Source organism: Cyprinus carpio, chromosome B2 (genome assembly GCF_018340385.1).
Source record: "Cyprinus carpio isolate SPL01 chromosome B2, ASM1834038v1, whole genome shotgun sequence".
NCBI lineage: Eukaryota > Metazoa > Chordata > Actinopteri > Cypriniformes > Cyprinidae > Cyprinus > Cyprinus carpio.
The window spans coordinates 2,946,612-2,974,602 of NC_056598.1; the positions used below are offsets into that span (position 1 = coordinate 2,946,612).

General features: G+C 37.7%; 1 protein-coding gene across 1 annotated transcript; it reads left to right on the plus strand.

Moving 5' to 3' along the window:
• The first annotated feature begins 375 nt into the window (after nt 1–375).
• LOC109109423 (desmoplakin-like) lies at nt 376–27,934 on the plus strand. Its single transcript, XM_042719330.1, is given in 26 exon segments — nt 376–389; nt 1,658–1,826; nt 8,550–8,564; nt 8,566–8,676; nt 8,940–8,998; nt 9,320–9,494; nt 10,010–10,033; nt 10,036–10,065; nt 10,068–10,117; nt 10,397–10,493; nt 11,289–11,351; nt 11,353–11,421; nt 11,610–11,762; nt 13,140–13,294; nt 13,368–13,494; nt 13,618–13,804; nt 15,323–15,361; nt 15,364–15,558; nt 18,012–18,205; nt 19,258–19,451; nt 19,572–19,734; nt 20,727–20,810; nt 20,893–21,000; nt 21,133–21,231; nt 21,642–23,468; nt 23,798–27,934. Coding segments are annotated over 26 exon segments (6,882 nt in total). The 3' UTR covers nt 26,279–27,934.
• Nucleotides 27,935–27,991: the final 57 nt, after the last annotated feature.

Sequence of the window (27,991 nt, forward strand, 5' to 3'; positions counted from 1 at the left end):
GATGCTTTACCAAGACTGCATGGGGCTGGCCTGCAAGACCGAGCACAGACCATCCTAGAGAATGTAAGTTACTTTTCACCTACTTTATAAAAAAGTTTGATGCATGCGACACACCAACCAAACACACACACAACACACACACACAAAACACACACACAAAAGACACACACCACACACACACACACACACCACACACACAGTGATTTGAGGTTTACTGCTTTTCAACATGATTCTAATGTTTTTTCTGTGGTTTTTCGCTTTTCTGGGACCAGCAGCTGAAGTGGACAAAAACATGAATGCGGCAGCGGCTCTGATTGAGCAGATGAATAAGTACGCCGTGGACTTACACAATGCGCCCGGTCAGCCCAATGCAAAATGATCATCCGAAGGTAGGTGCAGGGTACCTGTGATCGTGTGGTTTTCACATACATAAATGAAACCTGTTAGTATGCTGTCACATAATGCACACTTTAGCATACAGCCCAGCCCACTATGAGCAAAGTGTCAGTGACCAGGAATATAAATTGTGAAATCTGGTGCAGCAGCAATGGGTGTTTCCTTCAGCTGTGGACATTTTTGGTATTGTGGAGATTATAAAATCAAACTTATGTGTAATGTACACATTTTGTAATAGTAAATTTGCGATTGAGTACATTCAAAACATATAATCACTAAATGTTATGTCAAATAACACTACGGTTAGAATTATAATTAAATATGTTACATGTGCTTTAGTATGTTAGTCAGCACATCAAAACAAGTTTGCTTCAAAGCACAGCAAACAATTAAGACAATGACTTAAAATGTACGTTTAAAGTAAAACTGTAGTATACAAAGTGTTTAAAAAGGTGGTACTTTTTAAAAGTCTGCAAGTACAGATACAATAACAATCAGGGTTATTTATAGTTAACTAAAAAACTAAACAAAAAATTTGACTTTAAAATAAATAAAATACAACATAAAAAAGGAATAAAACAAAATATTATTTCATTGTGCCCCATTGTACAGGGCAACATTTCTTATTCACTTAGTTTAACTTGATATAATAAAAAATGAGTAAAAACTATGGTAGGAATTTTTAGAAAAATATTTTACAAAAACACAAACAAAATGCCTTAAAAACTAACTTAAATTAAAATGGAAAACGCAATAAAATCTAAAAATAAAACAAATTCAAGTGAGTACTAAAATAACACTGCTGTAAATATATTTTCAAGTAGAAGTAAAGTTATTAGTGCACATTCAGTATTTATTAAGTGCACTTCTTTTCAACAAGGGGAAAGCTAATTCACAGCTAATCTTTTCACATTTTTTGCACAAATAAAAAAAAAATAACGGATTGATTGGAAATTGTACACAATTAAAAAAAACTAGTTTTTTTTTCTACACAATACAGTGCATGTCTCATAATGCACCTCAAGCATGCTAGTCACTGACATTAATGTACCTTTGATAATCAAGTAAATCAAGTTTGTCTTAAAAAAATCGCAGCTGTGATTTCTATCCTAGCTATTCACAATGATGAGTTTGAGTTTTAATACAAATCAACTAATGGGACATGAAATACCAGTTGCTGAACACCCAGATATTTCTGATTAAAAAATAAAGAGGATTGTAGATTCAGATCAAAGCGTCTAATCCTCGATCTGTCTTGCAGTCTGGACGAATGTCACGCCTTTCACGCAGAAATCCGAAACTCCATCACGGGCACCACTATCAGGAGGACCGCTGGTGGAGGCACTCGGATCATCGGGTCAGAGGTCATCGGATGGGAGGACCCAAGCAAGAGCTTCCAGGAGGCAGTCGGATGGATCAACCAGAAAAAGGTCAGCCACAGTTTAAAACAGCACACCTGCTTTTCTCTTGCACGACAGCCTGAGAAAAACTCTCAATGCATCTACCTACTAAAAACAAAACAATTTAACTGAGGGTGCATTTATACAGTGAGAACGAGGTTCATCTAATGATCTGTAACCCCTAATGTTGTCAAGACTACATAATTCTTACAATGCATAATTAAGTGTGCAAACACAAAAAGGACACAAAGAAACACAGCTCACACAGAAGTCCCTTTCAAACCGAGCAACGTTCTGTTGGAATGTACATTATTTACTGCTCAAGGGTGTATTTCAGTAACGTAAAGGTACTAAATGTAACATATTAGTACCTGAAGTGCACATATTGGTAATTATCTCTTTTGAAAAAAGTAAAAAGTTTTGTACTTTTTTTTCTGAAAGCGATTTGGTTAACTAACACCTTGACATGAGTGTAATCTTTGTGGTGAACCTTTTTTTGCTCTCATGCAAAACTCCTATTGGACTGGGCCAAATTTTGCTGAGCAAAGGTAAATGTGATGCAATTTAATGGCAATAATCTCAATCTCAGCTATTTTTAGATATCCAACAGTACTGTGTGTTCTGAGCAACTAAAAACATGTTCATTTTGCGGTGTTTGACTACTGTAGAACATTCGTGTTAGTAGTTTATTTGTCATATTTTACCATCAGTTTTTGGCCTTAAAGGGAAAGTTCACCCAAAATTTAATATTCTGTCAACTATCATTTGGTTAATTCCTTTTTCTGTTCTCAAAATAGATATTTTGAAGAATGTTGTTAGATTGACTTCCACAACTCCTTTTTTTTTAAACTGGCTGGCTACCAACAGTTTCTTCAAAATGTAGTCTTGTGTTGAAAAGAAGAAAGAAATTCATACAGGTTTTAAACCACTTGAGGGGGGGAGTAATGAAGGATGTTTTGTTTTTTTTTTTCTTTTTGGGTGAACTTTACACGAAAGGGAAATTCCAGGTAATACCAAGATATGCTCTACTGACATCATCTATATTTGTGTGATAAACTTCCAGTGTAAGTGTGAATTCACCCTCTGTGTTCGATCTTGGCTCAAACCGTAGAGACTTTTTTGTTGGAGCTTTTTCTTTACATGGATACTGAAGCAGATCTGTCTCCCAGTTTGTGTCCTGGGCTGTCTGGAAAATATCAGTGAGTTGAGAAGACTATGATTTCTCACCCTGCTGAAAGACTTGTGCAGGGTTTTACAGACCGTGCAGCCCATGATGACAGCACTTCTCTGGAATTTACTCTCACACCTCAGTCCAGGCCGGTTCAGTGCTTATCTCACATTCAGATTCAGAGAGGAGTGCATCACCTGTGTTGACAGTAACTCGTTGTTACTTGTGATGGAGTTGTTTGTTGTCCACACCTACAGCAGGAGACACACCTGGCGTTTCTGTGCCACTCCCACCACACACACCCTTTTAAAAGCAAATGAGTGGCAGAAAATGCAAGACAGGGTTTCTGTGGGTCTTTAAAGGTCTTAATTTGTGGCATCATCTGTTGCATGCATTGCAAAAACAAAAACGTCATCCTCAGTATTTCTTGTTTTCAATCACAAAAATCCCTTAAATCAAGATATATTACTTGAGATGCAAAAGTAAAATGAAGACTTAAAAAACTGAACAAAACTATGCTTGAAACAACAACAAATATCTGTCAGCGGGTATGAAAACTTGTTTTTAATGAACTTTAATTACTTTGTTTGGCAGATATGTGTTCTTGTTTTAATCATAATTAAAATTCCACAGGAAACAGGACATGACTTTTTGCTTCTCAAGTAAACATGTCTTGATTTAAGAACCTTTAGACATTCGCACTGAAAAAACAAGACAGAAATGCTAAGAAAAAACCGGTTTACGCTTTAGAATAGGGAACACTTTTTCACTATTAACCTCAATAAATTACTAATTTGCTGTTTATTAATAGTTAGTAAGGTAGTTGTTAAGTTTAGGTGTCGTGTAAGATTAGGGATGCAGAATAATGCATGAATATGAGCTGAATCTCTACTAATAAATGGCTAATATGCATGCCAGATAAAAAAAACTAGTTAAGAGACCCTAAAATACTTTGTGTTACCGAAAAAACATCACTTTTTTCAATGTGATCAGAAGGCACTGTAGAATTACTCTATATTCTAATGTTTGGGAGCAGAGATGTTCAAGCCATTATTTATTTATTCATTGTTGAAATGAATAAAAAAAATAATAATTGAAAAAAGTCAGATTTTGATATGTTGCTAATGCAACTCATTGTGTGTTACCTAGGACAGTTACAGTAAGAGAACATATTGATTTATTTATTTCCCCTTCATTGTTTGTGGTAACACGTTAAACTAGTACTTTTTAGCACGCCTATTATTGGCTGTTTATTAGTGCTTATAAAGCACATATTCTGCAGGAGACCATATTCTACATCCCTAATCCTACCCAATATCTAAACTTAAGTAAACAATACCTTTACTAACTATTAATAAGCAGCAAATTATCAAGGCAAAAATTGTAGAGAGAATGTGGAGCTTTAAAAACAAAGTGTGACCATTTTTCTTTTTGCTTGGTCTTAAAAAATGACCTTCGTCAAACTTGCAGAAACCCTGCAAGACTGGATTGCACTGATTGTGTGAAGTTAGACATGAATGAATACTTTCTGCAACTTTCATCACTCCGCCATTTTCTTCAGCTGGACAGACACATTCACTCAGTGTTGTGTCGTCAGGCTTGGTTAGGCACTTTGCTTGTTTATTGTGTTTTATTTCTTGGTAACCAACCATATACTGCATACAAAGGGTGTGTTCTGATCATCTTCCTGTGACACACACACACACACACACACACACACACACACCACACACACACACACACACACACACACACCCCTGCCACAGGTTAGACAGAGCATGTATTGTTTCGGTCCGAGCAGGAAGGAGGGAGGGAAAAAAAACAGGGAGTGTCTGGAGCAAAATAAACCAAACAAAAGCGGTGAGAATGACTGGGGTATGAGACGGGTTCGGAGTGGTTTGTGTTCTTATCTGCACTGAGCTCTGTCAGGACGAATACTTCAAATAACTCAACAGTCACCAAAAACAACAGCGCGGCCCTCCCTGCAGACCCTGATCCAGACATTATATAAGAAGCCACGAAACTGATCTGAGATCAGAGTGAAAGAGGCGCTTTAGGGTCCACAGCTGATGGTAATGATTAAGCACTGCCACCTAGAGGCTATAAATCACACTAATTATTAACTTTTGTTTAAACAGCTACATGCTTTCAGACACAAATGAAGAACAACACATTGTGATTGAACCACGAATCATTTCTGCACCAAATAGGAATACAGAAGGAATTGCTTCCCAAAACAAGCATTGCACATCGTCTTGCTTACATAATTGTTATTTACTGGGCTGACCTACTGGGCTGTTGTGCAATATATATATATTTTATCCGTTCTGTATTTTTTTTGCTAGATAAATTCAGATGTGTTATAAAGTTGTTCATTCTCACAGTGTTGCGAGGAGAGACGTGGATCTAACTGCAGCTTTTATTGATATATTCAGCAGCACAGGAATGCATGGGGAAACCCATGGAAATGGAAATGCTTAACACGCAAAGAAAGACAATAACCGACAATGAGCTGAGGAAAAGGAAGTCTATCTCTATACATAAACGCATGATAATGTTAAAACTGTTACTAGACGCAGGTGGTGAAGGTACTCTCTAACTAGGGGAATGACTGAACAACAGGAAGAAACACAGGAAATGAATATTACAACAGTAGAACCTATTGTTATCTGTGGCCGTGTCCCCTTTATTCCATGCACTTAAAGAAAAAGTGGATCTTTACTAACAGATCATAATTGTGTCTTTAAAAGGCTCTAAGTCGGTTTTCAAACATTTGCCCTGTTTGTAGTTTTTAAAACACTTTTAAACACTCATGTTGGTAGTTCTGAACCAAATTCTAATTCACACCCACTGGAACAGGTTAGTCAAGTCAAGTCACCTTTATTTATATAGCGCTTTTAAACAATACAGATTGTGTCAAAGCAACTGTACAGCATTAACTATGAAAAATAGTGTGTCAATATGCAAAATGACAATAGTAAGCACTCATTTTTCAGTTAAAGGCAGTTCATCATTGAATTCAGTGATGTCATCATCCAGCTCAGTTCAGTTTAAATAGTATCTGTGCAATCAAGTCAACGATATCGGGAATGAAGTGTCCCCAACCAGGCTCAGTCGGGGGGGGCCAGTTTCTCCTCTGGGCCAGACGAAACCAGCAGTTCAATTCCAGGCTGCAGCAAAGTCAGATTGTGCAGAGGACTCAACTGGTTCCTGTGGTCTTGTCCCGGTGGCCGTCTGAGACAAGGTCTTTACAGGGGATCTGGGGCTCATCTAGTTGTCCTGGTCTCCGCTAGTCTCAGCCTCAGACATCACGCCCACGGACCGCTGACTAAACGTCTGATGCATATGGGACACAAAAGTGGAAACGCTTCAGGACTGTCGAAGTCGTCATTGGATTGGTTGAATTCTACAGGATTTCCATGAGACGTGTGCGCCACCTGGAAAACAAGATACCGTGGTGCCCAAACTCCCCTCACAAAAAAAGAAAGCCATTTTGTTTACAGCTGTGACGACGAGCGCTTATCAGAATCAACTAAACGCTGGATTTTCAAAAGTATGTGAAATATTTAAAGTTCGCAGCATAGAATCTTTAAAATACATCCGAGAGTTTTACACACCGGCCTGTTATTGTGGTCTCCACTGACTAGGGCTGTGAATCTTTGGGTAGACAGTGATTCGATTCGATTCATAGGTTTTCGATTCAATTCAAGAATGATTTTTGCAAATTTAGAATGATTCGATTGACGTTTAAATTTGATTCGATTCGATTATAACGAATAAATTCTGCATTCTTTAAGTGCATTCACACGATGATTTAAATGCTTCCCCTAAATTCTTTAAGTGCTTAGTCAGGGGGCAAGTTACACAGCAGCCTTTATAGTTAGAGAGAGAAAAAAACCCTTTGTCCATTGTTAGATTCTAGTTTAATGATGCGATGGCATGACATGCCATATGTAAAAATTTATGTAAGCCAAGATTTTAAAAAAGAGCTTTAAAAGTATTATGCATAAGCTAACGTTTTTGTCACACCCAGGGCCGTAGCCATCATTTTAGAAGTGACAGAAATGTCAAATACAATAATTTTACGTATGTCTCATCATAATCATTATTCTTTCTTTTTATTTATTTATTATTATTTATTTTTTTAACAAGGAATTATCTTATTTATTACTTTGAATTTGCTATAAGAAATCAAATACACTGCTTGACAATAATCAATCATTTGTAATCTACAATTATTTTCCTAATGACAATTTTATGATTGTTTTATGATTGATCACTTCTCTTTCAGTGCGCTCAGGTAACGCCGTTAGTAAGATGCAGAGAGCCAGTAAAACCACTTCACTTTAGCATTACTGGCCACGAGTCCTAAAGAGAGATCACACATCAGCTGCTCAAAAAATGTGTCAGTGAGACGAACGGAGCGCGAGCGGTAAATAAGCGCGGTGAAGGAGAGATGGGAGAATGTTGTGGTCAATAGTGTCAAACGCATCGCTTAGATCCAAATAGCACTAAATAAGAGATACAACCACGATCAAATGATAAGAGCAGGTCATTTGTAACTCTAATGAGAGCAGTCTCAGTACTATGATACGGTCTATATCCTGACTGGATATCCTCACAGATACCATTTTTCTCTAAGAAGGAATATAATTGTGAGGATACTACCTTTTCTAGTATCTTAGACAGAAAGGGAGATTCGAGATCGTCTATAATTAACTAGCTCTTTGGGGTCAAGTTGTGGTTTTTTTGATGAGAGGCTTAATAACAGCAAGTTTGAAGGTTTTATGGACATATCCTAATAACAATGAGGAATTAATAATAGTAAGAAGAGGATCTATGACTTCTGGAAGCACCTCGTTTTAGGAGCTTAGATGGAATAGGGTCTAACATACATGTTGTTGGTTTAGATGATTTAACAAGTTTATACAATTCTTTATGTGTTTTGGTGGAGTATGGGTGGAACTGTTCCTCAAGGGATCTATAGCGCACTCATCTCTACTCATCTAGCGCACCCATCTCATTACTCATTACTGTTGTGCGGTTGGGAATGTCAGCACTTGTAGATGCTTTATTTTTCGTTAATTTAGCCACTGTATTGAATAAATACCTGGGGTCATGTTTGTTTTCTTCTCAAAGAGACGAAAAGTAATCAGATCTAGCAGTTTTTAATGCTTTTCTGTAAGATAGGTTACTTTCCCTCCAAGCAATACGAAATACCTCTAGTTTTGTTTTCCTCCAGCTGCGCTCCATTTTCCGGGCTGCTCTCTTTAGGGTGCGAGTGTGCTCATTATACCACGGTGTCAGACTGTTTTCCTTAACCTTCTTTAAGCATAAAGGAGAAACTGTATCTAAAATGCTAGAAGAGTTAGGTTCACAGTTGCTGTGGTTTATCACATACGCTGATAGTTAACTAAAAGTTATTTAACTAACCCAGCTTAATACTTAATTTGCTGTTTTGAGCCATGTTTGACCATATGTTACTGCATTTAAAATGAGGCGACGCTCCAGAAGACTGTAAATCAGTTGGTTGTGTTTGTAGGCACATGTCTGAAAGGGTTGTGTGTTGTTTTTTTGTGTTGCAGAGACTCATTGAGACGGGCATCCTTCGGTGATGATGCGGAGACCATCAGCCAACAATTCCTCAATCACAACAAGTTCCACAGTTCAATCCAGAGAAGCCTGGAAGTAGACAGAGCACGGGATGAACTGGTATGTTGTGTTTTGCATGCTAAAACAACAAGCCTGGGTGACTGGGGAATGTTAGTCAAAAGAGAACTGAGAATGCATTTTAAATTGCACTTCATTTCCGTGATCCGATGGTGAATTTTGAATGTTGATTTGACCAAGTGGCAATAAAATGGAATGACATTCAAATAAATTAAAATAATACTACTGCTTCAAGTGTTTGTTTATAATATATTTCACCGTAAGAATGATAAACATTGTTACTGACAGACTCTTTTCTGCTTCAGATGCAGAGCAGAGAAAAGGCCGGACTCCACGCTCTGGACCAAGAGTGGGACAGTTTACAGGTCAGCTAATGAAACATCTCTCATTTCTCTTTAATCATCTTTGAGATGTTTCTACACTTCTTTGGATCAGAGTCCATTGCAAGTGATTCGATTCAATTGATCAAGTAACTTATATATAAATGTGTTCTGTTTCGATTCCCCTTCTCATTTTTTATAATTACTATTTACCACATTTCAGAATAATAGTAGAGTTATTAAAACTACATACAGTAGTGTATAAAATGGGAATATTTATGTAGCAACTATTTTAGCAAACAGATCAGTACTCTCCAGTGTTTGCGCTTCTCTCAGTCTGATCTTTTCTTCTTTCTTACATGTAGAAAATTGTCCCATGCGCGGTGCGGCTCAGCTGCGAGAGACCTGCAGAACATCATCGAGGAGATCTCCAGAGCCATCATATGGGTCAACGACAGAGAGGAAGAGGAGCTGGTGTTCGACTGGGGCGATAAAAAACATCGACAACTACATCCTCCACGAAAACAGGAGAGCTACTCGGTGAGGAGACACACACAAGCATTAGAAAATATTATACAGCAAATGCAATTATGATCACCAAATGCTATTATTGAATTGGTTATAGTAGTGATTTTCACAATTTCAGCTTTTACAGTAAATGCATGTTTCAGTGATACAGTGTCATTTGACCCAAATGAACTGAGAATCTTTCAAAGTGTTAGTTAAAAACTACTGCAAACATTTCTTTATTAATTTAGTGGACACAAAAAATTCAAAAAATACAGGAAAGAGAACACTAATTGCTTCTTCAGCTTTTGTTTTATGTTTCAAGTGATCAGGTGGCGGTTGTACACAAAAAATTCAAATTCTGAATTTTGCTCAATTCTGAGAAACATGAAATACAACATCAATGTACACATGGGAAAACATAAAAAAATCACATTCAGTGAAATTAAGACAATGAAAAAAGTATTTCTTGACCATGCCAGACAGTTATTTCCTGTCATGTAAATGCTTGATGGTTTTAGCTTGATAAAATACATCCTTCCTTCCAGAAACTGATGAGTGATCTTGAAGAGGAAAAGAGAAAGAGCTGAATAAACTGAAGGCCAAAAGGTGGACATCATCCTGAAGAACCAGCACCCTGCATCTGACAAGATAGAGGGTGAGGAAACAACTTCACGCTCAACTTAGAGCAATGACAACATCTGTGACAAAAACTTTGTCAATTCATTCATGCCACTACCTCAGAGAAGTGGCTAATATGACTCTGAACTTATAAATTTTTTGTAACGTGGCACCACACTAAAATTTACAAAGATGATTATTTTGTATGATATATATTTTTTTTTCAGTTTATACAATAGTTTTATAATATTGTATGGGGAATTTCTGCACATCACTACGAATAAGCACTGTTTTTCGTTTTTTTTTTTTTTCAGGGCTTATATGGACACACTGCAAACCCAGTGGAGCGGGTTACTGCAGATCACCAGTGCATCCATATTCATCTGAAGAGAGAACGCTGCTTACAGCCAAGTAAGAAGTGCTGTCTTGAAAAAAAAAAAAAATTAATTATATATTTGCTCTAATATATTGCATTATATAATATATATATATATAGATATCATTGTTTTTTTTTTTTTTTGTTTTATTTTTTTTTTCTCAGTTTCAGTTAATTTTGTTTAAAGTTTTAGTAATTTTGTTGTTTTTTGTAATTTTTTTAAATATACAAATATTAATTTTATTTCAAATAACGTATAATAAATATAATATTAATTTAGTTTCAGTTTTATTTATTTTAGTACATCAAGTTAAACTAAGTTATAATGAGAAATGTTGCAAGCAACTATTTTATTATATTTCAAGTAATGAACATGTTTATGCTAAAAAAAATAAAAATAAAATAAAAACCTGGTACATGCTTAAGTGTTCAAATGTATTTAAGTCCAGTTTTGTTGTAAACAATTCTTAGTAGCCATAAATTAGGTTAGGATTAGTTTTGTTTTATTTTAAAGAAGAGAAGTTATTTTTTTTTTTTTTTTTAGTATTGTTAGTAATTAATTTTTTTTTATTTTTTATTCAAAAAGATTTTGGCTTCTGAGGGCTTGGAATATATGGTGCATAAGGTGATACTTTCAGTACATAGTGATTTTGTGTCTGAAACTTCAGCCCCAATCCACATTATTGTAATTGCATGGAAAACAGCAACCAATCCTTTCTCCAACATCTCTCTTTTTGTGTTCTATGGAGAAAACTAATGAATACAGGGTGTGGACCTGAAGGTGAGCAAAGGATGAAAGGAGTTTTATTTTTGTTATTATTCTTTTGCAGTTCTTCAAGAGGCCAATGAGACGGGGAGGTACCACCAGACTGCAGAAAGACCACGAGAGCATCCCGTAAGAAGTTCATCTGTGACAAGAACACACCTCTGGAGAATCTGACAGAAATGCTCAAAAACCTGGAGGTGAGACAGCAACGTCTGACCAGATTATCCCAAAAACAAACACCAGTAGAGTTAAATCTACAAAGAAATAACACATGACGTAACAAATATGATGTGACTGCACAATGCAAATCACTGCATGCACAGAAAATGTTCCGGTTCTTCATCAGTGTTTAAGTAATTGTGCCTGTGTGTGTGTGTGCGTGTAGAAAGAAAAAGAGAAGATCATGGAGAGTAAGAGGCAGGTTCAGACGCTGGTCAGCAAGTCCAAGAACATCGTGTGTCTGAAGCCTCGTAACCCAGAGGAGAAGAGCAGCGGCCCGGTCATCGTCAAAGCCCTGTGTGACTTCAAACAGGACCAGGTCAGTCACTCTCTCACACACACACACACACACACAGACTGATGTCTCTTTATTGTAATATATCTATCTATCTATCTATCTATCTATCTATCTATCTATCTATCTATCTATCTATCTATCTATCTATCTATCTATCTATCTATCTATCTATCTATCTATCTATCTATCTATCTATCTATCTATCTATCTATCTATCTATCTATCCATCCATCTATCTATCTATCTATATTTATATAGTCACGTGTTATTCAGAAGGACTTACAGTGATTTATTTCCCACAGCATGTTAGTTAAACTGAGAAAAGTCTATAACAGATGAATGAAAAGTCTTCATCTGGTGCACAACTAGCTTCACATTTAAGTTACACAATGACTTACAAATCAAATAAATTAAAGTCAAATAAATTACAAATATGACTTACAAATATGTGACCGCTCATTAGTAGATTTCTATATTAATGTGCCATTGCAGTGTTGATTTATGCAATTTATGATGGCATTATAACATTTACACTAGAAGCCACATATTAACTGCCACTTTGTTGCAAATCACCAATTTTTTAATTATGATAATAAAATGTGACATGCAATTTAAAATATGATGATTAACATGTCCATTACTAAGAAGTGGCACGCTGTAAAACCATTTTCTCAGCAAGTGATTTCCCAACAGAGTGCCAATATGATGTTGTTTTAACCAGTGCAATGACTTCAGAAGTAGGAGGACAGCTGAAGAGGAAACATCCGTTATTAAACATGACCATCAGTCCCAAACGCTGACTTTGTTAAAGGGACATTTTCACCCAAATATGAAAACCCTGTCAGCATTTAACGACTCTTATGTTGTTCCGAACCCTTTAGACTTTGTTTTGTCTTCAAAGCACGAATTAAGTTTCTGTCCCTCCATTGAAAGTCCAGGTCGCCAAAAATATAGAAGATTCAAAATGGTCATAAAGCTGGTGTTAAATAAAACGAGCGATTTAAACCAAGTCTTGTGAATAGACATGATCACTTTATATGATGTACATAAAAGCCTGAATTATATTTGACCGATATGCACATACATAGAGCACATCACATGTGGTAAATAAGCTTCTGTGTTTTCCATATTTCATGAGCTCTATGTACTGTATGTGTGCTTGAAAGCCTAAATTATATCATATAAAGTGATTCATATCTCTTTAAGATATGGCGCCTGTATTGTTTTTGCACCCTCAGATTCCAGATTTTTCAAATAGTTGCATCTCGGCCAAATATTGTCCTCCTAACAAACCATAGATCAACGGAAAGATTATTTATTCAGCTTCCAGATGAACCTTGTGACTGGTTTGGTCAAGGGTCACATATGAAGCACTGAAACGCCGTTTGACTTTTACAGAAGGGCATTATGAAAGGGAACGAGGGTATCCTGAAAGACAACTCTCAGCGCAGTAAGTGGCACGTGACTGGACCTGGAGGACTGGAAATGCTCATCCCATCAGTGTGTCTGCTCATCCCACCTCCAAACCCTCTGAGCATCAGTCTGGCAAACAAGTACGACAAAAACACGCATGCACACAGATCACAGTGCAACGAGACATGCACTGATGAACTGCTTGCTTGACAGGAACGAGCAGTACTACGAAGCCATCATGTCCATCTGGAGTCAGCTGTACATCAACATCAAGAGTCTGATCTCCTGGCAGTACTGCATGAAGGACATTCAATACATCAACTCCCTCACACTCTCAATGGTATGAATTGATCGGATGCGTCTTTCACTCTATGCCGTTTACCGTTACCCCGCTTTTTACTTAGCATTATATTTCACAAATGTCTCCATCATTTTTGTGCGTCTCGTTCCCTGTCTGTTTTAGCTGTCACGAATGCGTCCTGAAGAGTATCGCAACATTATTAAGAACCTGGAGCTCCACTACCAGGAGTTCATGCGGAACAGTCTCGGCTCGGAGATGTTTAGCGATGAAGACAAGAGGAAGATGGAGATGCAGTACGTGGGAGCTCAGACCCATTATGACCAGCTGGTGATCCAACTGCCCAGCTACAGTAAGACACTCTTTATGATCAGTATACATGTGATGTTTGACTTCAGTGATTAATGTTTATTATTAATCCAGAGAGATGGGTCTCTAGAGGGAGTTACCATCAAGTAAATATGATTAGAAAAACAATGCAAAGAGTCTTTAAAAAACAGTTAAAGTTGTTAATACTGAAGTCCATTGACTGGCTATTTTCTACACAAATGTCAGTCTACCGAAATAATCTTTTTACTTCATTCACAAACACAAATAGACAAGTGACCTAAATTATGACTTCATGCATACATCTGCCTGAATCTGCAAACTGATGTTGGATGCATGAAAATGAATCCGTTTACACAACATAACACTCAATGTTCAGCTTCACTGGGATTTAGCTGATCTCTCTCGATAAAGCTTCAGATCACAGATCTGGGTCTTTTTTCTTAGTTCGGGCCAGAGTTATTATAGTTTACTAAAACTGAAACTAAAATTAAAACAATGAAAGAAAAATAGTTTCATTTCTTGAAATAAAATGAACTATTCTTCTTCTTCTTATAAAGTAAAACGCAAACACACACACACATATATATATATATTTTTTTCCCAGCTAATTCAATTTAGTTTAAATTGATGTAAAATAACTAAAATAAAAACTGAAAAAAAAAAAACTGACAATAAAAAAATAAAAAACTACTAAATAGGCAAAAAACGCACACACAAAATAATTAAATTAAATTAAATTAAATTAAATTAAATTAAATTAAATTAAATTAAATTAAATTAAATTAAATATTAATTTGGGAAAATATAAAAATAAAATGAAAAATAAATAATGATTATATAATTATTAAAATAAATATATAGATTCAAGATATTAATTAAAGCTATAATAGTATCTCAGTGATACTAAAATAACAGTGGTGCAGGCAAATTGAGACCTAAAACACAATAATATTAGGTATTTAAACTATTATTTTACTTTTAAACAAGAACTTTTAGAAAAAAAAAAATTTAAAAATACTACTAAAAATGGCAAAACGCACACACCAAAATAAATAAATAAATTAAATTAAATTAAAATTAAATGAAATGGGGGAAAAATATAAAAATAAAATAAATAATGATTATGTAATTATTAAAAATAAAATATAGATTCAAGATATTAATTAAAACTATAATAGTATCTCAGTGATACTAAAATAACAGTGGTGCAGGCAAATTGAGACCTAAAACACAATAATATTAGGTATTTAAACTATTATTATACTTTTAAACAAGAATTTAGAAAAAGGTCCTTCATCCATATCTTTAACTAACAATTTAATTCAGGACAAATATGAGCAACTCTGGTCCTGGACCACTGTTCAGACTTCATCTTCAGTCCTAAACATATACTTGAAAATGACAGGAAGGATGTTTCGAGACTAAGGTTAAACCCTTCAGGACCATAGCTGTCCATCCCTGCTTTAGGACACCTTCATTCCTTTACTGTTGCTTTACAAAGCAGCCCGTCTAACTGTCGTGTTATTGTTTTGTCTTGTAGGGGAGAATGGAGGAGTAAGAACAGAAGTGAGTGAAGGTGGAGGCAGATGGGAAGGCGGGCGGTGGTGACTAACGGGAAGCTGGTGAGCTTAGGGCTGAACGTGAGTCTGATGTCAGATCTGAGTGCTCTCAGACGCAGGGTGGAGGCGGCGGAGTCGGGCTTGATCCAGCACCTCCACGTGCCTTTGACGGAGAACGGCGTACAGGAGTGCTCCCAAAAGACTGGTGCTGCTGCAGGTACCAACAAACACAAAAACATCACTGCTACTGGCAATTACTGATGAAGATCTGATTTCTGCATTGCTTACTCATAAACAGTCCCAATTATAGACACAGTCTGACTTATAATGAAAATTCTGTCATCATTTGCTCACCCTCAAGATGTTTCAAATCTGTGTGAGTTTCTTTCTTTTTGTTGAACACAAAAGAAGATATTTCTGAATAATGCCGGTTTACTGACGTAATTGACGGTAGCCATTGACTTCAGTGGCATGGAAAAAGTGAATGGCTACCATCAGCTGTTTGGTCACCAATATTTTTGAAACATCTTCTTTTGTGTTCGACAGAAGGACAAGAAACTCGTTTAGTTTTTTTGGAACAACTTGACAGAATTTAGATTTTTAGGTGAACTATCCCTTTCATGAATAACACACAAACAGTTGTACTTTCCGAAATCTTACTGAAGACACTGAGTGATCACTGACAGCGCAGACTGGAGAAAATAAGCTGTTAAATCTTCTTTAAGAGCTCATTAGAGTCAATTAAAGGGAGAGGTCAACCAAAAATCAAAATTCTGACACCGTTTACTCATCCTCGTGTTGTTCCTAAAAGACCTTCATTTGACTTTAGAACACAAATGAAGATATTTTTTATAATCTCTAATCATTTTTGTCTATGCATTGAAAGTCTACCTAAATTTTCAAGTTTCAAAAATGCATAAAGCACCTTTTAGACAGTAATTATTTCTTATGTGAATAAAATGACATTTCAACATATACGGGGCTAGTCTGTGATTTTTAATTGGCATTTTCTCTCCACCACACACAGCCGAATTTACAGGAAGGGATCAACTGGAAAATAATTTGTAAATCCTTTTTTGCCACTGCCACTTCATATTGAAACTAAACAGGAAACAGGCTTCCATAGAAAAAAAGAACAGAATAATAGAATAAATGACAGAGTGGAAAATAGTTGGCCTGGAGCGTAAGAATAACAGAATGTGTGGATTATTATGCCAACTACTGATTATATATTATATGAAAGTGCAATGTTTTCTACAAGTCTATTAATAGCGGTAGTGTTAGATTGGGGACTGTGATGAAATATAGTTTTTGTTTTCGCCACATCTTCTCTTGATTCATATGAGCTAGTTTTGAGTTTAATCAGAATTTGCCTAACGATCTGTGTCTGGTCCGTGTCCTCAGGGTGTCCATCGTGATCTGGGACTCCATCCGGGACGAGTATCTGCGTCTGAGGGGAGAAGATCTTGCGAGAGCTGGAAGAGGAAGCACTAACGCGGAGAGCAGACCCGCTACCTGCGCTCTGAACTGGATCACATCAACCAGAAACTGGGCAGCCTGCAGGGCTTCTCAAATGCTTATATCCAGAGGCAAGAAGATTTAAAACAACCGATATGGCATCTATACATTCTTTTGATTTTCTCTTCCTAAGCCAGCTGCTGAAATGCCTTACTGTCTACAGGAGACATTTGAATCACATAAGAGTTTAGCGTGGTTACACTTTACTTGTATGCTTATAGTTACTTACAGTCGTTCTACTAACTATAAGTAACTTTGCATCTACATGTCAACTAAGATTATTAGTTGACTGCCAGGTTATGGTCAAGGTTAGTAAAATAAGTTGGCATGTACTTACAGTCACTAGAATGTATGTTGGACATAAATATAAAGTGTTAGCAGATATTAAGTCTACTAATACTCTAATGACTGCTAGTTGACACATATTTGCTTGGAATAAAGCATTATTCTCAATATGCCATTGCACTCCTATCTTGCTGTACCCAAAATGCACATTGAAATGGATTAGGTCCAAAAAGAGCAACAGTATGAACATAAAAAAATCTGAGACAAAAGTGGACAAAATAAGGATCTGAGTTCTCTTTCAGGCACAGGGACAGTGCGCACCTAAAGAACAGTTTTTTTTTTTCTCCTGATTCACTTTTTGGTCCTCTTCGGGGGTCCGATTTTGGTTAAAGTGCCCATAATATTCATAATTTTTAAAGGGGTCTGCTAGAATGTATTTACATGATTTAAAAATCAAAAAGCATTATTCTTCTCATATTGGACGTTGCTGCAGGCAGCTCCTCTTTTCATGCTCTGTCTCTTTAAAGCCAGAGTTTCTGAAAAGGTCTGCTCTGATTGGTCGGCTGGCCCAGTCTGTTGTGATTGGTCAGCTGATTAGAGCATGTCCCTTACTATAATTGGGTTTCATCTCCAGAGGCTTCATTAGCAGCTGTAAACAGTATTATATCTATGGTTACTATGGTGTCAGTATTGGAAATCTGTAAATCCATACAATGTTTTTTTTCTTGCAGTGTAAATTAGCAGCGTCTCCTTGACCTCTAACATATATAAGCTTTCTCATTTAATCAACCTATGAATGGCTTACTTGTAGTTGTTTCTTTCCATCAAGGTGTGACAGGAGAATGTATTAGTATAATAATTAATTAGCAGTAATCTTCTCACAGTTTTTTTTCTCACAAGAGAGATTTGTCTGTGTTTCCAGGCTCACTGCTCTTCAGGCTCTGCTCCAGAACCTCCTGCAGGCTGAGGACATCATTAAAGTCCACGAGGCTCGCCTGACAGAAAAAGAGACTTCTTCTCTTGATCTGAAAGAAGTGGAAAAGTACCTCATGACTCTTAAGGTGAACTTAATGTTTATATTAATGTTTATATATATGACCCCTTGTCTTTTTTATCCAGGTACGTAATGTGTGTGTGTCTGGGTTATTATGGTAAATTAAAACTAAAACCTAAACAAAAAAAACTATAATATCTTGAAATAAATGTTACCTGAAATAAAATACACTATAAAAAACTTTATTTCAGCTAGTTGCCAAAGCAACATTTCTTATTTGAATTTAGTTTAACTTGATGCAATGAAATAACTACAACTAAAACTGAGATAATAATTAATACAAAAACTATATAGACATTTATGTATTTGTTTATAAAACAAAAACTACTAAAAATGTCAAAAACATACAACAACTAAAAAAACTAAAATGAAAATGGAAAATTTTAATATTAAAAATGTATATATAATATTATAAAATATAATATTACAAAAATAATACTAAAATAACACTACTGTGTGTGACACGCACCATAATTTTGAGTCATTTTGACCCTAAAACACATTTTGAGTTTTATGCACTGAATGAAAAATTATAGGATTAGGATTATTGTTTGTAAAATATAATAATTTAATGGTGGTCGTCATAAAAAAAAAAGGTTTTGGAAACAAATGCCTAAAAAAAATAAGTCATTTTTGACTGAATTAGGAGATTTATTTAAACATACAAATTAAATAATTAAAATAAGTATTAGAATTAAAATAAATACAGTTATTAAAATATAAAAAAAAGGCTTTAATAAAAAATATAACACATTTACAATACAGTATATTTAGAAAGTATTCAAACCCATGTTTTTCACACTTTATTATGTTGCAGCTTTAAAATAAAAGTCAGTGTTGTAGTCATTAAGTCTGAGTTAAGACGGAGACCTGAAAAGAGTCTAATTTGTTCAGACAGTATAAATATGATTTCTTTAGGGCTGACGGAAAGCCTCGTTTCACATCAGCATCACAATAATCGCATGTCTCCAAAAATGGCTCATCTTTACTTCCGACGACTGAAAACGATTGAGCATGTCACTTATATATTTCTATTTGATTATGTCTTGTGCCGTGCAGACGATGAAAGCAGAGCTGGAGCAGAAGAAAGGTGTTTTGAAGGCTATGGAGACTGAGCTGTCCAAGGCCGTGCACTGGAACAGTCAAATAGACAAATCTTTCCACCAGTGTGATGTTGACCTGTCCAGATACTCAGAGCTCACTGGACAGATGACTGACCGCTGGCGCCGAATTGTGGCTCAGATTGATAGCAGGTATTGATAAATATGCAGTTCTGGCAAGAATTTGCACATGCACTTTTGGGTTGCACAATGATAAATGGTGTAGAGATGTAGAAAGTATGACCACTATAATTTTTCGTGCTTGTTTGCCAGGGTATGGGACCTGGAGAAACAGGAGAAACAGCTGAATCACTACAAGCAAACCAACTCCATAATGAACAAATGGATTCAGGAAACACGTCAGCGCCAAGATACCCTCCAGATTACTAAATTCAACAGTCTAGACAGTTTGATGGACCACCTCAACCAACAAAAAGTCAGTTCAATACACTTAAAATAAAATACCCACATTTGGTCAAGTGTTATTAAATCTGTTACAAAGTCTAGTGAGGTGATTTTTTCTAGATGAAATGATCTCATTGTCAAGATTACCTTTATAAAAGGTACTAATATGTACTCTTTAGGGGTAAATAAAAGGTTAAAAGGTATTGCCCCAGGGACAGCTTTTGTACCTTTTTTTTTTCAGAGAGTTTGCAATGGAGGCACTTTTTTTACTAGAGGTGTAAAGTTTGGTTTTTAGTACCTGAAAACCAAACTTAAGTAAATGTAGAGATACTGTACAGCGGAAATGACTCCATTATTGTCACCGACTCTAAAACCACTTCGGTAAAAAGTCTTAAAGTATCTGATTTAACAGTACTCAAGTATTTCACTCAAACTCAACATAGGCTCAAAGATGGATTAGAGAACACCTTTTTCGCATTAAATGAAACTCGTCACAGCGAGTATGAAAGCGCTTAAAAGTTCTCCCACTATTTGATCTTATGTTTTGGAAAATGCTTTTTTTTTTCTCATCTGAATTTAAGGAGGCTCTACTTCTGTTTCTTAACTTGCTTGTTAAATACCTGTAAATGGTATGAAAGAAAAGTAAGTTTGGGTGGAATATACTTATGTCATGCTATTTAAAACTACACTATTGAAATATGGCCTCTCTATCACCAAAGATAGAAATATAAAATGTGGAGAAGTTATTTTAAGTCAGTTGTGTCATGGAGCATCAAGACCCTCTGACAGTAAGAATTTCAAAAGAGGTGTACATAAAAAAGGCCTTTTGGTCACGTGGCTCTGTGGTTCAGATCTTGTTGCTCTCCACTCAGTGATGGAACACAGTAAAGTACGTCCGTAGTGCAATTTTCATTAGACTAATTAAGATTTTACTAATATATTCTAATTAAGAAAGTGAATTTTGGATTTGGGTAAAGATTGCATAAAAGAATTAATTGAGAAAATTATGTTGTCAATGAACAGGCACTGTATTCTGAGATCAAAGGAAAGAAAGAAAAAGTGGATGATGTGGTCAAAGATGCAGACACATGCGCTGCCTCCATAAAGGTAAGACTTCTTGTTTTGATAATAACATGAAGTGTATGCAAATTATGGAAAAGTCTCAGGTCTCATATAACCGTTTTCGCAGGACTATGAGCTCCAGCTGGCATCTTACAGTGCAGGACTGGAGACCCTGCTCAACATTCCCATCAAGAGGACTATGCTGCAGTCTCCAGCCACTGAACTGAGGCAGGAGGTAATCATATTGCATCCAAGATTTAAAGATTAGGTCCAGTGTTTCACATATAGTACAAAACATGATGAATTAACATCACAGTTCAAGTGATTTACGTTCTGCTTTCATTGACATATAACTGTCTTACTAAAGGCGGCAGAGCTGCAGTCACGCTACATAGAGCTCTTGACGCGGTCAAGCGACTACTACAGATTCCTTGGGGAAATGATGAAAAACATGGAGGAGTTAAAGGTAAATTTTGTATCTGATGTATTGTGAATATATCTTTCCAAATAAACTTCCAAATCAGTTATGATAGGGTTAATAGAATGAGTTGACATGTACTTGCAAAGTGACTTATAGTCAGTAGAATGTGTGTTGGGAGCATAAAAATAAAGTGTTAGCAGATATTAAGCAGACAGCCTACTCATACTCTAATGACTGCTAGATGACAGAGTTGCAAAGTTACTAACTGTATAGTCAGCAGAAGGGACCATGAAAATAAAGTTTTACCAGTATTAATAGTGCTGATACCAAGTGCAATACATATAGGAAACAAAAAGGAAACACAAATTATCAAAATGCTTTCTTAAAAGTGAGAATTTGTTATGCTTGCTACCCTTATCTTACACTATTCAATATGACTTTTTATTTTTTTTTAGATGCGGAACACTAAAATTGACCTTTTGGAGGAAGAACTAAAACGTCTCAAGGACAACCTTAAAGATCAAACACAAAAGAACAAGTCACTGGAGGATAGTCTGGCTCGTTATCGGCTGGAGCTGACCCAGTCTAAAGAAGAGCTTATATCTATGGAGGAGATCAAGAGAACCCAGGCTAGGCAATGCAATACTACTCAGGAAAGCCTGGACAGCACCCAGAATCAGCTGAAGAAGTTACAAGATGAGCTGTCCCACCTCACCTTCCTCATCGAGGAGGAGAAACGCAAACGCAGGCTGGCTGAGGAGCGATACACCAACCAGCAGGAGGAGTATGAGCTCGCTGTACGCAAGAGACAGAAAGAACTGGAGGAGCTCAGTTTGTCCAAAAGTCAATTTGAAAGGGCCATCAAAGAAAAAGAGCGGGAGATTGAACGGCTGAAATTACAGCTGGAGGATGAGGCCTCCCGCCGCAATGCAGCAGAATTAGAGACCTCAAAGGTAAGAACACAGTTGAACCAAGACATAAATAGCCTAAAGCAAACTTATGAATCTGAGATCCACATCACCAAGACCAGTGTGCTCAAGGCAACACAACAGAAGGAGGAGGAATCGTCAACTCTGAGGTTTCAGCTGGATAGGTTAAACTCTGAGAAAAGAGACCTGGAAGAGGAACTCAGAAAGCTTCAGCTTTCATTCTCCCAAGTTGAAGTGGCACGAAGAAAAGCAGAAGAGGATGCTCATCAGCAGAGGTCTTCGGCAACCGAGGGTAGCAGGTTCAAGAAGGAACTGGAGTCACAGATTCAGGTCATAATGCGTCAAAGGGAAGAGACTGAAACAAGACACAGGGTGGAACTGGCAGAGGCCAACAGAGTTGCTCAGGAAAAGACCCATGAGATTACCTTGCTGACCCAAAATCTTCAAGACGAGACCAGGCGGAGGAAAGCCTTGGAAGTTGAGAATGAGAGTCTCAGACAGTCTCAGTCTGAACTGCTCTCTAAGCACACTTCAACCACAGAGACCATTAACAAGCTAAAGGTCTCTGAGCAAGAACTACTCATTATAAAGCGAGACATGCAGACGCAAAAGAACGAAAAGAGCACATTGGAACAGAATGCCATCAGGCTGCAGAGTCGCATCAGTGAACTGCAGACAAAGGTGAACGAGTTGCAGGCTGAACTGGAAAAGGAGAAGAGGAGTAATCAGGATGAACTCACAAGGAGGAAAAGGATCGAAACCGAGCTGGAGAGGGTCAATCAGATGTGCTGTGAATACACCACTACCATCAACACTCTAAGGGTCCATCAAGAGCAGGAAAGTGCCTCTGGACGCAGGTATGAGCAGGAGCTTCGCAATTCGAAAGATGAGTTGGAGAGAAGCCAGAAGGAGTATAAAATCACAGTCGAGAATCTGAACAGAGTCAATGCCGAATTGAAAGCTTTGCAACAGCAGCTTCTGCGTGAACAAGCCCTTGTCCGTGAGGCCAATCAACGCAACGATACCCTCTACAAGACCTTAGAAGACAAGAGTCGAGTGCTAAATGAGAGCACCAGCGAGATCGAGAAGTTGCAAAGCCTCACCCAGAATCTCACCAAAGAGCGTCTGCGGCTTGAGGAGGAACTGAGGACTGTGCGACTAGAGCGAGATGATGTGAAAAGAAGCCTGAGCACCATTGAGAGTGAAAGCGTTTCCCGATTGTCTGCCATTCAATTCCAGTTACAAACCAGCAATAACAGAGCACTGGAACTGCAGGAACTAATCAATGAACTGACTAAAGAGAGAGAAAGTTTAAGGGTGGAAATTGCCCAAATCCAAAAGCAGTTCTCGGAGGTATTTTTTTCTGAGAGACATCAGTTGAATCAAAAATGCATCACCAATTTAAGCTATATCAAAATGGCTTTGCTGGATAACACTTTACTGCATAATCCATTACCTTTGAAAGCACATTTTCTGCATAACACTGCATAGTTAAAAAAAAATTCACAAAAAAAGCTTTTTTAATATTTGCTTTGATAACATAAATAATTTTGTTGTTCTATTCTAACTATGTTTGAATCAATATGGTGTTGGTATTATAATTCTTTATTTTGTTAAATCCTCTAAATGAATTATAATCTGACATGGTTCATCAATAAATCATTTCTCTTTTATGTTCATAGACATCCATGATTGTCCAGCGATCTGATGCCAACTACAGAGAAATTGTGCAAGAAAGAGATAGTCTTCTAGTCAAACTGAAGCTGTCGCAACAAGACAAAGACAAGCAGCAGCGCTCCGAAGAGGAGCTCCGGCGCATCAAACTCTCCTTGGAAACTGAGATCAAACAGAAGCAACGTCTCCAGGACGAAATTGATAAAATAACCAAGGATTTCAAGTACTGGAAAAGCCAATACGAGTTAAAGGAAGGGCAGATCAGACAGAGTGAGGCAGATCGAGACAAAGTACACAGAGACAAGGCCTCCTTGCAGAGTGAGATCCAAAGATTGACTGCTGAGCTGAGGAGTCTGGAAGAACGCTACAAGAGTCGTCTTCAGAGCTCGGACAAGGAGATGTCAGAGCTCATAATGAAGAAGGAGGCTTTGGAAAGGGAACTGAAGTTATTGCAACAGCGTCCAGTTCCATGTTGTCGGTGTACACAAACCAGTCAGTCTGTCTCTGATAGTAGCTATCAGAAACTGACAGTGAAAGGTCTCCGTGGTGAGGTCTCTCTCACAGAGCTTGTAGACTCCAACCTGCTTGATCAGACCGATTTGGATAAAGTAAACCGAGGACAACTAACAGGCAAAGAAATTGAGGACAGACTCAGATCGTACCTAGGTGGCTCTGATTGCATCGCTGGTATCTACGATGAGGCCAATGATAGGGTCTTACCCTTTTACCAGGCCATGAAAGATGGTCTACTTCGGCGAGGAACCACCCTGGAGCTCCTGGAAGCCCAGGCTGCCTCCGGTTTCATAATCGATCCAGTCAACAATGTCTGCATGACAGTGGACGAAGCATGGAGGAGAGCTCTTGTGGGAAAGGAGTTTAAAGACAAGCTTCTTTCTGCTGAAAAGGCTGTGACAGGATACAAAGATCCTGCAACAGGAAAGATCATCTCACTCTTTCAAGCAATTGAGAAAGAGATCATAGAGAAGGGTCATGGGATTAGACTGCTTGAAGCTCAGATAGCCAGTGGTGGCATCATTGATCCTAAAGGGAGTCATCGGATTGATGTGGAAGTAGCTTACAGGAAAGGTTACTTCGACCGCGAAATGAACGAGATTTTGACATATGAGGGCGATGACACCAAAGGTTTCTTTGATCCCAACACCCATGAGAACCTCACATATCTGCAGTTGAAAAAGAGGTGCATCAAAGACCCCAAGACTGGACTTATCCTGTTGCCTTTGAAGGACAAGAAGAAGCCAAAGCAAATGACGTCTCAAAAGAATACATTGCGCAAGAGGAGAGTGGTGATTGTAGACCCTGACACCGGCAAAGAGATGACCGTACGAGAAGCGTACCATCGAGAGTTAATCGACTATGACACTTTCCTGGAACTTTCGGAACAAGAGTGTGAGTGGGAGGAGATCACTATCGAAACATCTGATGGCAGCAAGCGTTTACTTATTGTCGATCGCAAAACTGGAACCCAGTATGACATTCAAGAGTCCCTAGATAGGGGAGTTATTGATAGACAAACTCTGGACAAGTACCGTGCTGGCACTCTGACACTCCACGAGTTTGCAGGTCTGATCACAAGTAAAAGCAGTGGTTCTGAGCTTTCCATCTGCACCAGCAGTCCAGAGGATGTTGCTACTTGCAGCAGTCCAACACAGATTGCGCCATCATCTCCAACCATCCGCAAACGTTTTGCTAGCGTATCCATTACGCTCTCCCCTCCAACTGATATTTTTGATGACCAGAGCCCCGTGGGAGCCATTTTTGATACAGAAACCCTTGAGAAGATAACCATCCCCGAGGCACAGCGACGTGGGATAGTGGACAACATCACAGCTCAGCGGCTCTTGGAAGCCCAGGTTTGCACTGGAGGGATTGTCAATCCTGCTACTGGCCAGAGACTCTCCCTGAAGGATGCTGTACAACAAAGTATTATCGATGAAGACATGTCCGTCAAGCTAAAACCAGCACAGAAGGCTTATGCCGGTTTTGAGGATGTGAAAACCAAGAGGAAACTTTCAGCCGCAGAGGCCATTAAGGAGAAATGGTTGCCTTACGAGGCAGGGCAGAGGTTTCTGGAGTTCCAGTACCTGACGGGTGGACTCATAGAGCCAGAAACTGGCCGCCGGGTGAGCATTGAGGAGGCCATCCGAAGAGGATGGCTTGATGGCAAAGGGGCACAGAAGCTGCAGGACACGAGGAACTACATTAAGAACCTGACCTGTCCTAAAACCAAACTTAAAATCTCATACAAAGATGCCATGGATAACTGCATGGTGGAGGAGAACAATGGCATGAAGATGCTCCAGGCTACTTCGATGTCTTCCAAAGGCATAAGCAGCCCCTACAACGTGTCCTCGGGAACAAACTCTCGTACAGGATCCAGAGCAGGGTCTCGTACCGGCTCGAGAAGTGGATCACGCAGAGGCAGTGTTGACTACACCTCTTCGGTTACTTACAGCTACATGTCATCTTAATTATAGTGTAATTCCTATGCTTAGAATGTAAAATTCACATTTAAGAATGATTTTCTATTCAGGAGGATATAAGTATGGCTTTGGGATACAGAATGTAGATTAACTTCTTTTACTAGCGCTGATCAATTGTCTTGGGTGTTTAAGATGTTTTTAGATTTTTATGCTTTGTCAGTGTATTGGATATTTGATTATTTACACATGGGGAATCTTAGATTTATTGTGACATTTAACCAGTAGCGTACCGTGGGGTTTCAGTCAGGGCCTTCAGTAAGCAACTGTAAATTAAATACGCTTACACATCTATCTTACACATCTCTGTTACAGCTAACGCAGCCATATGCATATAATTCCCATATTATGCCGCACACAGGCTCTCAACAACAATGACAGCTGATCAACAATTTCAAAAGTAGGCTAGATTAGGGTGGGTTAAATGCAGAGTAAATTTCCCTACATGGATCAGTAAAAGTAATCCACCAATACACGGTTCACTATGCACATTCACGTCACTCTTAAATGACGACGCGCCCACAGCAGCAAAAGTGTACAAATGCTGGACATCCACACACCACGCCACAATATTATCAACCACCACATACACCTCCATAACAATGTGCATGATTCAATACTCATAAAATAATAAAGCACTCACCTGTCACTTTTAAATAAAGTCCGTGCGTCTGGTATTAAAAAGTAAACATGACCAAATAACTTGTGCTCGGTGCTAGCTGTCAGCCACTCATAGCACTCATAGTTGCAATCTTTGAAATGGCGCACAAAACCTTTGTTAGCGAATTCAGTTTGGGTGTAGGTCTTGGTTTCTCAGTTATTCCTCTTTTGTCTGCAAAAGAGCGCCTTGAAAAAGGCATTTTTAGTAGATTGGCAACAAGATCTGGTGTAGGCGCTGGCGACCGCGGCTGTCATTTTCCTTTTGTTGAATTTCACTTGCATACCTTGGAAATTCCCAACTAAACGCTGGGGGTGGCACTGGGCACGACGCTAGACCAAGAGGGCGTGCTGTCATTGAACGTCAAAATTTGATTGGCTGATGATTCTGTCACTAATGCTCGTTACAAATCAGATGTGATATCTTTGAACAAAAGGGAAGCACTATCTGTAGTGCAGGCTGCAGACTTTTTTTTATTTTTTTATGTAGGATATTCTAGTTCAACCTCAACAAAACTAATCATAGGGCATTTTGTGGACATTACACAAATGGAAATACCTAAACCACAATTTTATTTTAATAGGGCCAGCAGAGAAGGCCCTGCTGACCCTAACGGACCACCACTGCATTTAACAACGTTTTCATTATTCCTTATTTGGTTTATTCACTAGCCTATATGTTTTCTAATATTTTACTTTGCATGTTTTATTGACATTTTAGATTTATTCATTTAGCAGACACTTCTGTCTAAAACAACTTACAAATAAGAAATGCAAGAAGCAATTCACCACCAGCATTATCCATAGTTTAGAAAACTATATCAGAAAACAAGTACTTTTTTATTTGAAACATCTACTGACTTAGCTAGTATACACATGAATCTACTAATTTCAAAGTGGAAATCTGATATTTTTCTTGAGATTTGCATTTAATAATCTGATTGTGTTTATATGGATCAATTTCAATAAAAACTATCAAATTATAAACTACCATTCTCTCCGTTGCTTATTACTACAACAGTCTAAATTCTTTTTATGACACCACAT